The sequence below is a fragment of the Astatotilapia calliptera genome, chromosome 22, assembly GCF_900246225.1.
Source record: "Astatotilapia calliptera chromosome 22, fAstCal1.2, whole genome shotgun sequence".
NCBI lineage: Eukaryota > Metazoa > Chordata > Actinopteri > Cichliformes > Cichlidae > Astatotilapia > Astatotilapia calliptera.
In genome coordinates, this window is record NC_039322.1 from 23,340,103 (window position 1) to 23,355,199 (window position 15,097).

The 15,097-nt window shown below is 40.5% G+C and overlaps 1 protein-coding gene across 1 annotated transcript; it reads left to right on the forward strand.

Moving 5' to 3' along the window:
• Nucleotides 1-5,729, forward strand: LOC113014509 (sodium-dependent neutral amino acid transporter B(0)AT1-like). The gene is made up of 12 exons (XM_026156093.1): nucleotides 1-331; nucleotides 874-1,014; nucleotides 1,492-1,629; nucleotides 1,718-1,899; nucleotides 1,979-2,089; nucleotides 2,687-2,799; nucleotides 2,889-3,017; nucleotides 3,129-3,285; nucleotides 3,408-3,612; nucleotides 3,699-3,858; nucleotides 4,471-4,633; nucleotides 4,754-5,729. Exons 1-12 carry the CDS (start codon nucleotides 133-135, stop codon nucleotides 4,961-4,963), a joined length of 1,908 nt encoding a protein of 635 aa, XP_026011878.1. The 5' UTR covers nucleotides 1-132; the 3' UTR covers nucleotides 4,964-5,729.
• The last annotated feature ends 9,368 nt before the right edge of the window (nucleotides 5,730-15,097 follow it).

Sequence of the window (15,097 nt, forward strand, 5' to 3'; positions counted from 1 at the left end):
GGAGGTTTACTTCTGAATCCTCTCAGTTGCTTAAAAATTTACAAAAGTAACAGAACTTCTTATTAAAGAGAGACACAGAAGCTCTTATTTCCAATTTCTTTTTTGCACGGAGGAGGTTTACAGCAAGCCACCATGAAGCTGAAATTACCAAACCCAGGACTGGATGACCGAATCCCATCTCATGAAGATTTGGAAAGGATGGAAACCGAGGAGGCTGGGGACAGGCCCAAATGGGACAACAAAGCCCAGTACCTCCTCACCTGCGTGGGCTTCTGCGTGGGACTCGGTAACGTCTGGAGGTTCCCGTACCTGTGTCAAAGCCATGGAGGAGGTATGCAGGGACGTGTGGGGCAGTAGATGTGAAAGATATTTGAATATAGACTAGATGCCACAAAAGAAAATATCAGTGGATTTACTTTGTTTTTGCTAACAAAAGGACACTATGGATTTTAGTGATTGGAAAGAAATTATACCATTTGAGAAATGCTTTTGTTAAAAGGTTACAACCAAGTGATAGGACAAAGCATGCAGACATGTTGTATCAACACAAAGAACCCCACGGTATGAATTATGGAAATGCCCGTTTTATTCACCATAAATAATCAGATATAGATGCTGACTAGATTTTTATTGAATTTTATTTCTATTTAATGAAACTCAAAAAAATAAAGTCTTTCTTGAGATAAATGCTATGGGAACGGTAATGTGTGAGTCTTATTCTTGGTTTGTACAGTTCCTAGTTTAGCTAATAAAAAGCTGCTTTCCACAGTTTACAAGTATCTTTGTGCTTAGTTTCCTTTGTTAAAGTGTCTAACAAAGTGAAAATCTCACCACTTTGCTAATTCATTATGAATGTGAATGTTGTGCTTTTAGGAGCGTTTATGATCCCGTTCCTTATCCTGTTGGTTCTGGAGGGAATCCCGCTGCTGCACTTAGAGTTTGCCATTGGTCAGCGCCTGAGAAAAGGCAGCGTGGGAGTGTGGAGAGCAATCAACCCTTACCTGACTGGAGTTGGTGTGTACAAAAAAAAACATGCATGTGTGTGGGTGTGTGCGCCTTCGTATCTTTGTGTTTTATTGTGTCTATGTTGGCAAAATGGCTCCACAGACAGCAATAAGTTATAATTCCCGTAATGGCTAAATATCTCATGTATTAACTAATTTAGAGTTTTTAGAGGATGGAATTGTTCTGTTCTTCCATTAGGTTTGCTTTTGCAGCAACGGTTACTCAAGCTAGGTTTTAATACAAAATACAGACCGAGTAATCATTCCTATCCAAGCATTTAGAAAAAAACACTCAATATTGGGATCACTTAAGTGTACACTGAGCACCATAATGAGACCAAATTCCTGCCAAGCATATATCATATGTAACATATATAAACATAGCACTTACTATGCTGTCATGCTAAAATAAGCTAGCAAACATGGCCCACATCTTAAGCAGATAATCACTGTGAGTTTTTCCACTGTTTTCTTCATTCTTTTGCAGGCATTGCATCGTTACTTGTCTCATTTTTGGTCGGTATGTATTACAACACCATCATGGCCTGGATCATGTGGTACCTGTTCAACTCCTTTCAAGATCCTCTGCCTTGGAGCCAATGCCCTCTCAATGCTAACAGCACAGGTGTGCCTTCATCTAACAAGAGGTTACAATAGAACGTTATGCGATGATTAGCCTGCCATCAAGTTGCTCTTGCTTGTGCCGTTTGCAGGTTTAGTGGCTGAGTGCGCACGGAGCACCACTGTTGACTACTTCTGGTACAGAGAGACTCTGAACACTTCAGCAGCCATTGATGACTCTGGAGGTTTGCAGTGGTGGATGGTGCTGGCCCTGTTCGCTGCCTGGACTCTGCTGTATGTGTGCTGCATTCGTGGCATTGAGACTTCTGGCAAGGTCTGAAAAATCACAATGTCTAAGAAAAGGAAGTGATTTTTACATGTAGGTTTGCTCAGTGCCATCTTTCTTTTTTCAGGCTGTCTACATCACCTCCACTCTCCCATATTTTGTCCTCACAATCTTCCTCATCAGAGGATTGACTCTCAAAGGCTCTACAGAGGGAATAAAGTACCTCTTCACACCAGATGTAAGGGTTCAATGTATCACATGTCACAAGAATCAGAAGGGACAAGATGAACTTATTTGTCATTATGGTTTTTGTACAGTTTTACAACGTCTGTGGAGAATTACTCAATAACGTCAGTGAAACCTGGACCTCATTGTTTCCACTCTTCATGCTTAGCTAAGCTAGATGGCTGAAGGCTCATATTTATTGCACAGACATTACAGTAATATATGGTTATATAACTGTTAGAAAGTGTACTTACAGAGATACAAGCCTATTTCTTTAAGCTATTATTTGCCGTTTTAAGACACCCAGGCCTGAAACATGAGAGCAGTAAACCTTTATCACAGGACTGATAAAAGCTGATATAAAAGCTGATACTGAAGGCTGAAACGCAGCACAGTTAGTACTGTAAATTCCAATACATAAGTAATCTAGATAGGCACTTTAAAGCCAAATTACCTGGTGACAATTGTGCAATTGTGCATTGTGTGTACCCTCTTAGATTATTAACTAACAACAGCCAGTGAGGTGGGAAAGTGTCCGTTTTAAAATTCTGTATAGGTCAGAAATCTGCTCACAGCTCAATAAGAATGCTTATCTTTGGATTCTCTTTAGGTGGATGAGTTAATGAATCCACAGACTTGGTTGGATGCAGGAGCTCAGGTTTTCTACTCCTTCTCCTTGGCTTTCGGGGGCCTCATCTCTTTCTCCAGTTACAACTCTGTTCAGTGAGTAAAGGTCTTGATTACACAGTCATAATGGAACTCACTGTCCAGCAAGTGTCCTCACGCTATGTCCCTTTAAAATCTACTTGCAGCAACAACTGTGAGCAAGACGCCGTTCTCATCTCCATCATCAATGGCTGCACCTCGGTGTACTCTGCAACGGTGATCTACTCCATCATCGGTTTCAGGGCAACGCAGAAATTTGATGAATGCCAGGGAGAGTGAGTTTCAGTTTGCACAAAAGATGACATTACAATAGGGGGAAAAATGAGAGAGTGAGATTTACTTGTATCTAGATAGACTCATATGAGTTTTTTCTTACTTTTTTTCAGTAACATCCTGCATCTCATCAATGCCTTTGACTACCCTGAAACCTCCATCACAATAGAGAACTACGATCAGGTTCTGACCAGCCTAAATCAGACAAATCCAGATATCATCCAAGGTTTGCCCTTAAAAACCTGCGACATTCAGAATTTACTCAGTCAGGTCAGTGGAGCCTTTATTTTTTTGTATCCTGTTAATTCCCTGATTATTTGCTCAGTTTGAGTGTCACAAAAATGATTCAAAATCGATTCAGAACTTGAAAGATTTGCCCTGTACCGCTTCAGGGTGTGGAGGGAACGGGCCTGGCCTTCATCGTTTTCACAGAGGCCATCATGAAGATGCCTGTTTCACCTCTCTGGGCAGTCCTCTTTTTCATCATGCTCTTCTGTCTCGGCCTTTCAACTATGTTTGGGAGCATTGAGGGAGTGGTGGTTCCCCTTCAAGACCTTAGAGTTCTTCCTCAAACTTGGCCTAAAGAAGTTTTTACTGGTAACTTTCTCACATTGAGAACTTCTTCATAACCACCATGGAAAACTGGGTATGATTGTAACCGCCTGCTTGTGTTGTTTTTTCAGGTCTTACTTGCTTAATATCCTTTGCTCTTGGGCTCATATTCACCCAACGCTCTGGGAACTACTGGCTAGCTCTTTTTGACAACTTTGCAGGCTCAATCCCCCTCCTAATCATCGGTTTCTGTGAAATGTTTGCAGTTATCTACATCTATGGGATTGATAGGTAAGTGTGCCCGTCCTTAGGTGATCATTGAGTCAGCTTCCAAAGTAATGACCTTCTAGGTACTTTATCAAACATCCGACCATCTAAACAGAATCATGTTTGTACTTGTCATTATGGGAAAGTTCGCTTTCCTGGTATTTTCATAAGAGGCAGAAAAGGTCAGTGTTCAGTGAGGCAACCAACAGTTCTTGTTAGAGTTCAAACAAAGCGTTGCCTTCTGACCTTGCAGTAGAGATAATGTAACTCATCACAGCAGAAGTGTGTTTTAATGTTGCAACAGGAAGGGGAGGAATGTGTAAAATGTACTTTTGGCTTAGAGTTTCTGACCATGCACATGAAAGCAGTTAAGTTGACTTATTTATAACAATTATCTAATAGTTAGAAGAAAAGGTGCAAAAAAGGTGGTGTAATATACATCTTTTAATGTTGTCAATTTGGACTCAAAGTTAGCTTAGAGAAAAATAACAGACTACAGTCTGCTTTGGTATCAGCCAGTTGAGCAAACAGTGACATGTGATGCTTTATTTACTGTAACTAATAAAATCTACAAGGTTGCCTTTTATGGATGATTTTTACACGTATGTATGTCTCCCTCTTATTGCTTTCAAACAGGTTCAACAAGGACATTGAATTTATGGTTGGCCACAAGCCCAATATTTTCTGGCAGGCAACATGGAGAGTGATTAGCCCACTCCTTATGATCTTCATCCTAATTTTCTACTTTGTTACCCAAGTCACCAAAGATTTAACCTATCTGGTGTGGGACGAGGAAGCGGTAAGTTTGTTGTTCACAGTAGTTTACAACAAGTTTTTACATACAGTAACTGCAGGAATAAAGATGTAGTTTGATGTTTTGTGCTGCAAAATGTAACTTTTTTGTTGATCCCGATCACAGGCGAGCTTTCCCATACTGGAAGCACGTCCCTATCCCTCTTGGATCTATGCCATGATCTTTATCCTTGCTGGAATTCCCAGTCTGGCCATCCCCATTTTTGCGCTCTTTAAATTTTTCCAGAGGAAGTGCTGCAAGGACAAAAGCTACAAAGATCACCCAGTGGACACTATCTCAGCCAAAATAGAAATGAACGGCAAAGCAAAGTTCTAGGTTGATGTCGCCTTGATTGTTTAATGTGACTGATGTGTACTTGCTTTTATTGATGTGTTCTATGCACAAGATTGCAACTGCTGACTATTATCTTTGAAAAACAGATGTGTATTTTTAAGTTGTTAGTTAGTTTCTGCATGATTGTGCACTTTGGGAGATTTATTATAGGGCTACAGGACACCCAATGGCTGCTTAGCTTATCTTGGCAGAAGGAAACAGGTTGACCTGCTCTGTTCATAAAATATGCTTACAAGCATCTAAAGCTCAATAATTAACATGTTCTCAGATTGCATCTGTATGGAGTGCACAAAGAAAAAAAAATGGGTGAGCCGGTCTGATATGTTTCTCCTGTACCCACAGAAAGTAGTAATGTTAAGTTAACCAGTCAGTGGTTGAATATATAACTATTCTTTTGATATTTTAAATGTACCACGCATGTATGTCTAATACAGACAATTGACTAATTATGGGACAAATCCTGACCATCGTTCCCTAGAGTGATGGCTTTGCAGTCACTAAATCTTTCAGAAGAATGGTATTCATTCATTCAATCAATGCAAAGATGAACTGAAGATGCTTTGGTGTCACGTGGCAACCCGGCATATTACTCAGACACTTTATGTTGCATTTTCCTGTGGTGTGCCGAGTGCCTCTATATACATGAGGTTTATTTTAATATTTTGTAAATAATCCTTGGATTAAGTAAGATTTTTACACACTGTAATAATGTCTTAGATTTTTTTAAGCTGGAAAAAAACGAAGAATACAGGCCTCGCTACCATTCAGCCCCCTTTTGTGTTGTTTGGTTATTGTGTTTTTAAGGCGGACTGTTGTAAACTTCTACCTTGTGATGTACAGTTCCAAGAAAAGGTTTGTGAAATTTCTGCACTGATCCTAACTTGAGGCACAACTATTGATAAACTTTGTCTGACTAAACTAGCACAAACAACGGAGCTTTTCATGTCATTATTTGAACACACTGAGCACACCGATCATGTCATATGTTTGACTTACTAAATATTGAATTGATTAACTCTTATACTTTCTTTAGCAGCGTCCATGAGATGTTTTCAGTAGCCGCTCGTGAAAGTTCTGCGATGAGCAGCAGGACTTTTGTAAAAGTGTTTCAGTTTCTCAGTATTTCTGGAATGTTTTGTACATCACTCTTCATCAGAGCTCGTCTTTTTCACTGTGTTCTTTGGCTCATTGAAGTATTATAGCACCCAGCAATAACAATTGGTCATGAAACCAGTATCGATGGCTGCAAGGCAACTGGGACAAAGCAACCCCAAAACATGATGAAACCTCCGCCATGCGGAGATGGAGTTTTTGGTGTTAGTGTTCAGCAGGTGCTGGCTGACCACTTCTGGTCTCGATTCATCCGGCTGTACCTTCCAAGCCTGCAGCTGCGGCAGAAATGGCAGTCATCCCCCGCGGATGTCACAGAAGGTTTGGTGGTGATGATCGTAGATCCTCAGCTGCCTCGCACTTCCTGGCTCGTGGGTCGCATCTCCAAAGTCCACCCCGGTGCAGACGGGCACATCAGGTCTGCTGACATCAAGGTGAAAGACAGGACCTTCACCCGACCTGTGGCGAGGCTGGTGGCACTGCCTGCCCTCCCGGACGAAGACAGAAGGCAATCATAGTGACTTTGTTTGTAAAGTTGCCTTTTGTTGTGAGCAAATGTACTCCATACATTTGGGGGCGGCTGTACAAAAGGCCCCGTAGTTACGGTTGTTGTTCAGTTGTTAGTTCACCTGTAGTTTTTTTAGAGTGGCCAGTAGAGGTCACCCTACCGCTTTGTATGAGAGAGACTATGGGCAGGGAGAAACGTGGGCAAGGCACCTGAGCTTTTCTGCTCCGGATTACCAGCAGAGAAGTGGTCATTCCGTGAAAAGTGTGCGTTAATGAGCAACGTTAAGTTTGTGATGTGTGAGGATGTGATAATAAGATGTGTTTGGGACTGTAACTGAGGTTAGGGGGGAAATTACTATGTTTCTGTCTGTGCCGCTAGCGGGCGCTAGGCTAAGCTAAGCTAACTCTCCTGCCATGTGGTTGGGTATAACTGTGTACTGGGTTAGCTCTCTCAGTGGGTCTATACGTGAGTCGTGGGTAATATATGGCCTATGGCAGGGGTCTGCAACCTTTAACACCCAAAGAGCCACTTCGACCCGGTTTCCACGCAAAAGAAAACACTGGGAGCCGCAAATACTTTTTGACATCTAAAATGAAGATAACACTGCATATATTGTTTTTTTTACCTTTATTCTTTGTATGAACAACTAAAGTAAGTAAGTAAAGTTTATTAAGCGCTTTTCACAGAAAGGCAGTCACAAAGCGCTGTACACAAAGATTAAAATAAACAATACAATCAACAGACATTATACACAATGTAAAAGATCAAATGTAAATAAAGAATATAAAATACGTAGATCAACAAAAGGCTTGTTTGAAAAGAAAAGTTTTTAATTGCTTTTTAAAAGAATCCACAGAGCAACTAAAGTGTTGCTTATGAAATCCATGAAGTGCTACCGAGAAAATTACATTTTATTTATGTAATTAACACATTTTGAACTCTTAAAGAAATATAACAAAAGGAAAGACACCCAGCTGAACTAAAATGATCCATGTAGCAAACAAAAACTGTTGTGAGCCGCCACCCTTATATCGCCTTTGGACTTTTGGAGCCTTGACCTGACTTTTAAAAAGTAATTGGAAAAAAGCACTATGCGGCTAAAAAAAGATATTTGCAAAATTATGCCTAAATATGTATTTTACCTGGTTAATGTGTGTGGCGGGGCGTGGTCTACCTGAGCGGCACCCGTAATCACGCCTCGCCACCTTAAAGTCTGTGCTCTCTATGCTGTTGTGTTGGTATGTGTCGGGCTGTGAGCTGAAAAGCTACAGCCGGCTGTATGCGTACAGCAACCGTGTGTGAAAAGCGGTCAATAAAGAGATGCTGAAAAGCATGTTCATGCAAACATCGTCGGGTCTGTCGTGATATGTTTACAATAAGACTTATGGTCCCGAACCTCTGCGCACAGCGTCTGCAAATCGGGGCTTTCATCTTTACGCAGGACTGTAAGCTGTCATCTGTGGGGCGTGAGCGGTGTTTGTTTTTAACGTAGTTCACGGTGGAGAATAGCTGCCGACATAATGTGGATATGAAGATCCATAATTGGCCTACCTGGGGTCGAAAGTCTCGATAAATGCACGGCGTTTCGGCTTCCGCGAGTGTGACGCTTATTTTGAGCGATGAAAAAATAATAAGATATAATGAAATTTTTATATTTCAAAATCACAACAATCTTCCAATTTAGAAGTACAAGTTAAAAAAAGAACTAAACACAAATAAAATACACTTCAGCTAAATACTTCTAATTTATTTTCCCAAACCACCCAGAGCCGCAAAATAAAGACTAAAAAGCCGCATGCGGCCGACACTCCGGGGAGTGGTAGCGGCAAATCTGAACTAGCATCTTACAGTACTCCCAGTCCAAGCTATCTACCCAACAAAATGCCTCAAACAATCAACGTAGCTTTAAATAGCTGCATGCCTTATGACAAAACTAGCAAACGCTGGGGGGAACTAACTAATGCAGTGACACATTGTTTAGCCAGGGACATGATGCCTATTCATAGTGTGGAAAGAGAAGGTTTCAAAAAGATGCTTAAAACGTTCAATTCACGCTACAAGCTACCCACCAAGAAATACTTCTCTAAAGTACTGAGGTGTCAAATGCGTTATCTTCAGTGGAGTGCGTCCACCACGGACATGTGGTCAAGCCGAACATCGGACCCCTACATGAGCCTCACAATACATTATGTGGACAAAGACTGGAAGCTACAAAACAAGTGCCTCGAAACAAGTTTTTTTCCCCGAGGACCATACTGGGGAAAATATAGCTTAAAAGAGTTCCTCAGCTCAAACAAGTGTGTGTGATGACAGACAACGGGGCCAACATTGTGAAAGCCGTTGCACTCAACAACTGGACCAGACTTTCATGCTTCAGACATCGCCTGCACATTGCAATAGGTAAGTTAATTATAACGTCAGATTAAGCACTTATTGTATTAGTTTAAATGGTAATAATACTGTTTGTGTTATTGATCTCTGAATGTGGGTACTTGTGCTGCAAGATATATATACAGGGTGGGCCATTTATATGGATACACTGTAATAAAATGGGAATGGTTGGTGATATTAAAGTCCTGTTTGTGGCACATTAGTATATGTCAGGGGGCAAACTCCTTGTGATGGACCGAGTTGAAAAACAGGAGGAGTCCCAGGAATTATTAGAAAAATATAATTTTCATTTATTTAACCCCAAAAAATTATATTTACAAAAGTAATAAATGTTGAGCTCATAAAAGAGGTCAAAGAAACAAAACTGAACTCAGGCAAAGACTGCAAACTTAACCAGGCAAATGACTGCTCAAACACACATAATTGACCTAAGCATGAAATGACATACAAGGGTATATATAATGGCTGATCAGACCATTGTGACACATGAGGGGTAACAAACAAAACACAATCATAAATCACAAACGATGCAGTATTAATAAACTAAACACTAAAGAAGAAAATCAAAAAACCCCATTAAACCCTAAACTCAAATATTTAATTAAATACAAATACTTTGTTTTTAAAGTAAAGAAAACACACATTACCCCCTTCAGCAGGAAGTGGTGGTGTGGTCCAATTATCTTCCTTTGTATTTAATGGTTTCAAACCCTGGCTACTATCTTTTGTCCAGCAACTCCCAGGGATGATGGCAGGTAAGAAATAAAAAGACAAAAGTTAGTCAGAAAGCAAAGAAATGAAGTAGTATGAATACATAAGTAAACTAAATGTGCGCGCTTACAAATAGAACAAATGTATCCAAACCAATCAATAAAGTTATTGGCAACTAAAATGTATTACTATGTTCAAATGAAGAATGAAAATACAAAAGTTACCGACTTTAGAGTGTGGCCATGGGTTTGGCCATCACACTCCTCAAGATGGGTGGTGACCATGGTGGCCATTTAGAAGTCGGCCATCTTGGATACAACTTTTGTTTTTTCAGTAGGAAGAGGACCATGTGACACATCAAACTTATTGGTAATGTCACAAGAAAAACAATGGTGTGCTTGGTTTCAACGTAACTTTATTCTTTCATGAGTTATTTACAAGCTACTGACCACTTATAAAATGTGTTCAATATGCTGCCCATTGTGTTGGATTGTCAATGCAACGCTCTTCTCCCACTCTTCACACACTGATAGCAACACCGCAGGAGAAATGCCAGCACAGGCATCCAGTATCCGTAGTTTCAGGTGCTGCACATCTCGTATCTTCACACCATAGACAATTGCCTTCAGATGACCCCAAAGATAAAAGTCTAAGGGGGTCAGATCAGGAGACCTTGGGGGCCATTCAACTGGCCCACGACGACCAATACACTTTCCAGGAAACTGTTCATCTAGGAATGCTTGGACCTGGCACCCATAATGTGGTGGTGCACCATCTTGCTGGAAAAACTCAGGGAACATGCAGGCTTCCGGGCATAAAGAGGGAAATGCATCATCGTGTAGAAATTTCAAATATCCAGTGGCCTTGAGGTTTCCATAGATGAAGAATGGACCCACTATCATTGTACCCCACATACCACACCAAACCATCACTTTTGTTGTTCCAACAGTCTTGGAGGGATCCATCCAATGTGGGTTAGTGTCAGACCAATAGCGGTGGGTTTGTTTGTTAACGTCACCATTCACATAAAAGTTTGCCTCATCACTGAACAAAATCTTCTGCGTGACCTGAGGGTCCTGTTCCAATTTTTGATTTGCCCATTCTGCAAATTCTGTGCTCCGATCTGGGTCATCCTCGTTGAGATGCTGGAGTTTATAAGGGTGCCATTTGTGAGTAGCTAATATCCGCCGAAGGGATGTTCGACTAATGCCACTCTCCAGTGACATGCGGCGAGTGCTACGCTGTGGGCTCTTTCTGAATGAAGCTAGGACAGCCACTGATGTTTCTTCATTAGTGACAGTTTTCTTGCATCCACATTTTGGCAAATCCAACACTGAACCAGTTTCATGAAACTTAGCAAGCAGTTTGCTAACTGTAGCATGGCAGATGGGTGGTCTCGTAGGGTGTCTTGCATTGAAATCTGCTGCAATGACCCGGTTACTGCGTTCACCAGATATCAACACAATTTTGATCTGCTCCTCACGTGTTAACCTCTTCGACGTGTCAATGGCTGTGAACAAAGAGAAACTTGTAAATAACTCATGAAAGAATAAAGTTGCGTTGAAACCAAGCACACCATTGTTTTTCTTGTGACATTACCAATAAGTTTGATGTGTCACACAAAAGTTGTATCCAAGATGGCCGACTTCTAAATGGCCACCATGGTCACCACCCATCTTGAGGAGTTTGCCCCCTCACATATACTAATGTGCCACAAACAGGACTTTAATATCACCAACCATTCCCATATACTTTCAGCAGCATATTAAACATATCAGGTCCCCATAAGGAGAATCATGTGCTAACGGCTATCTAAATGACTCGGGTAAAGTTTGTAGCATGCTTGTCGTTTTTGTCTGCTTCCACTTGTCTTTGCACTAGGATGATGTCGGCGTAAATGTGCAGTCATATTCGTTGTGTTCCCACTAGTGCTGTCAGCGTTAATCTCGTTAAAATGACATTAAAGCCATAACGCGGCAAATCTCCGTTAACAAGTTACCGCGGATCGCCCTGTGCTTGGGGCTGGACGGCGTCAACACGTTAACAAGCTAACTGCGCTAACGCACTAGTTCCCACAAATTGAGCATTGCATGGCACATACGACATGCTGTTTTACTTTTGTCCATGACGCGCTTACCATCAGGGTCATGCTTCACATGAAAACCAAGATAGTTCCAAACGCCAGATCTGAATGAGGGTGGGGGAGGTTCAATTTCGGGTAGCGTTGAGGTAGTTGCCATGTTGCAACGAGCTTAGCTTCTGTCTTGCTAGCTTGCGCTGCGCTCAGTGGATCTGCACTCGACAGTGCAGTCTAGGCGGAGTAGTCGAACGCAGATCCACTGAGCGCTCAACACAGACAGCATCGTCAGAAGAAAAGTTGATAAAATAAATTAAAAATATTTTATTGTTCGATACATATGCGTACCGAACCGAATGCACTGTATCGAACGGTTCAATATCGATACGAGTATCGTTGCACCCCTAATAAATATGTGTGTCTATATGTGTGTGTAAATAATTGTGTGTTATACATAAAACTTAAATGTCACACATTCCACACCGCATTGATATTGCTGTTGAGTAATGAACTGTGTTTCCTTTTAAATGTATGTCTTTTAGAAAGAAGTGTGAAGGAGCCAAGGATCAAATGGGCAGTTGGAGTGGGAAAGAAGATTGTTGCTGCTTTTGGCCACAGCTGGAAGTGCCAGCAAGCTCTGCAGGCTGCCCAAAAGGAACTGGGCCTAGCAGAACACAAACTCATAACTGAATGTTGCACTCGTTGGGGTTCAAAGCAGAGAATGATCCAACGGCTGCTGGAACACGAAAAAGCTATAACACAGGTCTTAGCAGCTGATAAAACCACAAGGCACCTCATGTTGCCATGGCAAGACATTGAAGTGCTTGACTTGGTCAGCACTGCATTGAGTCCACTCCTGGAGTTTACAGATGCTTTCTCTGCTGAAGAGTATGTAACCATTTCATGTGTTAAGCCTGTTCTTCAGATGTTTAACAATGACATGTTAAAAGTAAAAGAAGGTGACACTGAGCTGACCAAAGACATCAAAATAGCAATACTTGATTACATGAACAAAAGCTACAAAGACAGTGTCACAGAGAGGCTTGTTAACATGGCTTCTTTCCTCGATCCACGGTTTCATACAGAATATTTCTGTGAGAGTGAAAGCGAAGCCATCAAAGTTCAAGTCATGAGTGAACTAGAGCATCTTGTGTCACACCAGGGTAGCACAGCCACAGGTTTTTCAGAAACACCTCATATATCTACTGAAGACCAAACAAGTCAGGGAGCTGTTAAAAAGCCAAAGAAGAGTCTCGGGAGTTTTTTTTGAAGGGACCAGTTAGTGTCAAGATAGAGGTAACTGCAGAGAGGTTATCATCTGAACTGCGCAGTTATGTGAATAGTCCACCAGCAGACAGTGAGTGTGATCCTCTTTCGTGGTGGAAAGTTCACACAGTAAACTTTCCCCACATCAGCAGATTAGCTAGGGAATACCTCTGCATTCCAGCAACTAGCTCTGCATCTCAAAGGTTGTTCAGCACAGGTGGAAATGATGTAACTTGTCAAAGGTCCTCCCTTAAGCCCGCATCTGTGAACATGTTAGTGTTTCTGACAAAGAATCTTAAAACTTGAAATGTAGAAAATGTAGCATAATTTATCTATGTTTTTGTTTGTTTTGTTTTTACTCAAGAGTTTGTGCAATATTATTATTTGACTTATTGATTTTGCACACTGCACTTTTGTTGCAAAGCACCTCTTAAGTTTTGTGGATATACATGGTTATCCATAACCATGTATATAACAGGATAACCACTGTTCAATTTTGTGTGGCTGTAATGCACATTAAAATTAACAGCTGCTTGTTTAAACAAGAAGAAATTGATGGGTTTTTTTTCCCACTAATAAAGTTGTGGAGTTGTATTTTGTTTCGTGTCAATTATATCGTCAGTTATATCGTTATCGCAAATTTTCAAATCTACATCGTGATAAATATTTTTGGCCATATCGCCCTGCCCTTCTCTGTGGGGGTCAAAGTTTGCAGAACTACAAACGCAGCTGGAATCCATAGCTGTGCGTGTTCATGGTGCTTGCATTTTCACCTGCTGGACATCACTACCTGACATTAACATGTGTATCTCTGTACTAACAAACATGCCATATTGGCCCAGTTTATTTTTCTTATCATTGTTGTGAGGAGACCATAAATAGCATTGCATTTTCTGTCGTACAGCTCATTTGCTGTTATGGAGTTCTTGTTATGGATAAAAAGTGTCTTTTTTTGTTTCAAAATAGCTGATAACTGCAAACATCTGCGAACAAATGTGATTCTATAAAGTGGTTCTATATAGCGTGTAACTGTTAATATAGAGCTTTATTAAATTCATTGCTAATGCAATCATATGGCACATTGACTTCTGAGGAAATTTTAGATGGCACTCATCATCAGAAAGGTTGCCGATCCCTGGTTTATGTTGATGTGCTGTGTTTGGTTTGGTTGCATTATGTTCAGTCATCTCCCCTTTGGTCTTGTCTGCCCAAACCACAGTGGCCCTCATTTCCTTAGTTGTGACTAATAAGTGCTCACTCAAACAAAATTTAGCCCCGGATACAAATTTGTCTTCAGTCTCAGTTCTGCACGGGAGATGAATGCTGATTATGGCACATGATACAAACACAAAGGGAAAACGTAACATTTGTAGGGATGATGAAATGAACTTAATATAGAAGCAAAGCAAAGAAATTGGATTTATAATAGACGCTCATTTAAAAACATAAATGTTAATAATTACCATGCGTTTCACGATATCTGTCTAACATTTTGTTCAGACATATATACATACATATGCTACCCTTATTATAGTAAGATTATTATTATTATTTTATTATAAGATTATTCTGTTTATCTTATGTTAGCAAAAGAAAACATCTGATAAAGGAGATTAAGCACTGTACTAAAGTCTAAAATGATTAAATACACACAACACAAATTTAAAGACTGCAGCTTTTTGTGCGTTTGTGTGTTTTGCTGATTGCCCATAATTGTGACATGGGTAAAACCCAATGCCAATCAATATAAGCTATAGATATTAAAAAACAGTTATAGTCAGTTAAAAATCTTTGTGGTTCAGTTTAGATTGTGGTTCAAGCAATGATTTAGTGTTTCAGTGAGAAGAAATGTGCTACAAAAAGTGATGAAAATAAAACTGATGCTTAGAATAAAAAAAGAGTTCTGACCATAGCAACAAGAGAAATGGGTTTTGCTCCTATTTCTGTTCTTTTAAATGTTCATGTAGACTGTTAACTAATTTGTAACAAAACTAAGAAACTCAACGGCTATAAATGAAGAAAAAAGTACAGAGTGTGCCTGTGTCTGGTTAAT

What these genes read in the sequence shown, in the direction of transcription:
- LOC113014509 (XM_026156093.1), top strand. Translation starts at nt 133, where the DNA reads ATGAAGCTGAAATTACCAAACCCAGGACTGGATGACCGAATCCCATCT. An exon ending in TCCAGTTACAACTCTGTTCA is followed by an intron (nt 2,800 to 2,888) that starts GTGAGTAAAGGT and finishes ATCTACTTGCAG; the next exon opens with CAACAACTGTGAGCAAGACG. An exon ending in TACATCTATGGGATTGATAG is followed by an intron (nt 3,859 to 4,470) that starts GTAAGTGTGCCC and finishes GCTTTCAAACAG; the next exon opens with GTTCAACAAGGACATTGAAT.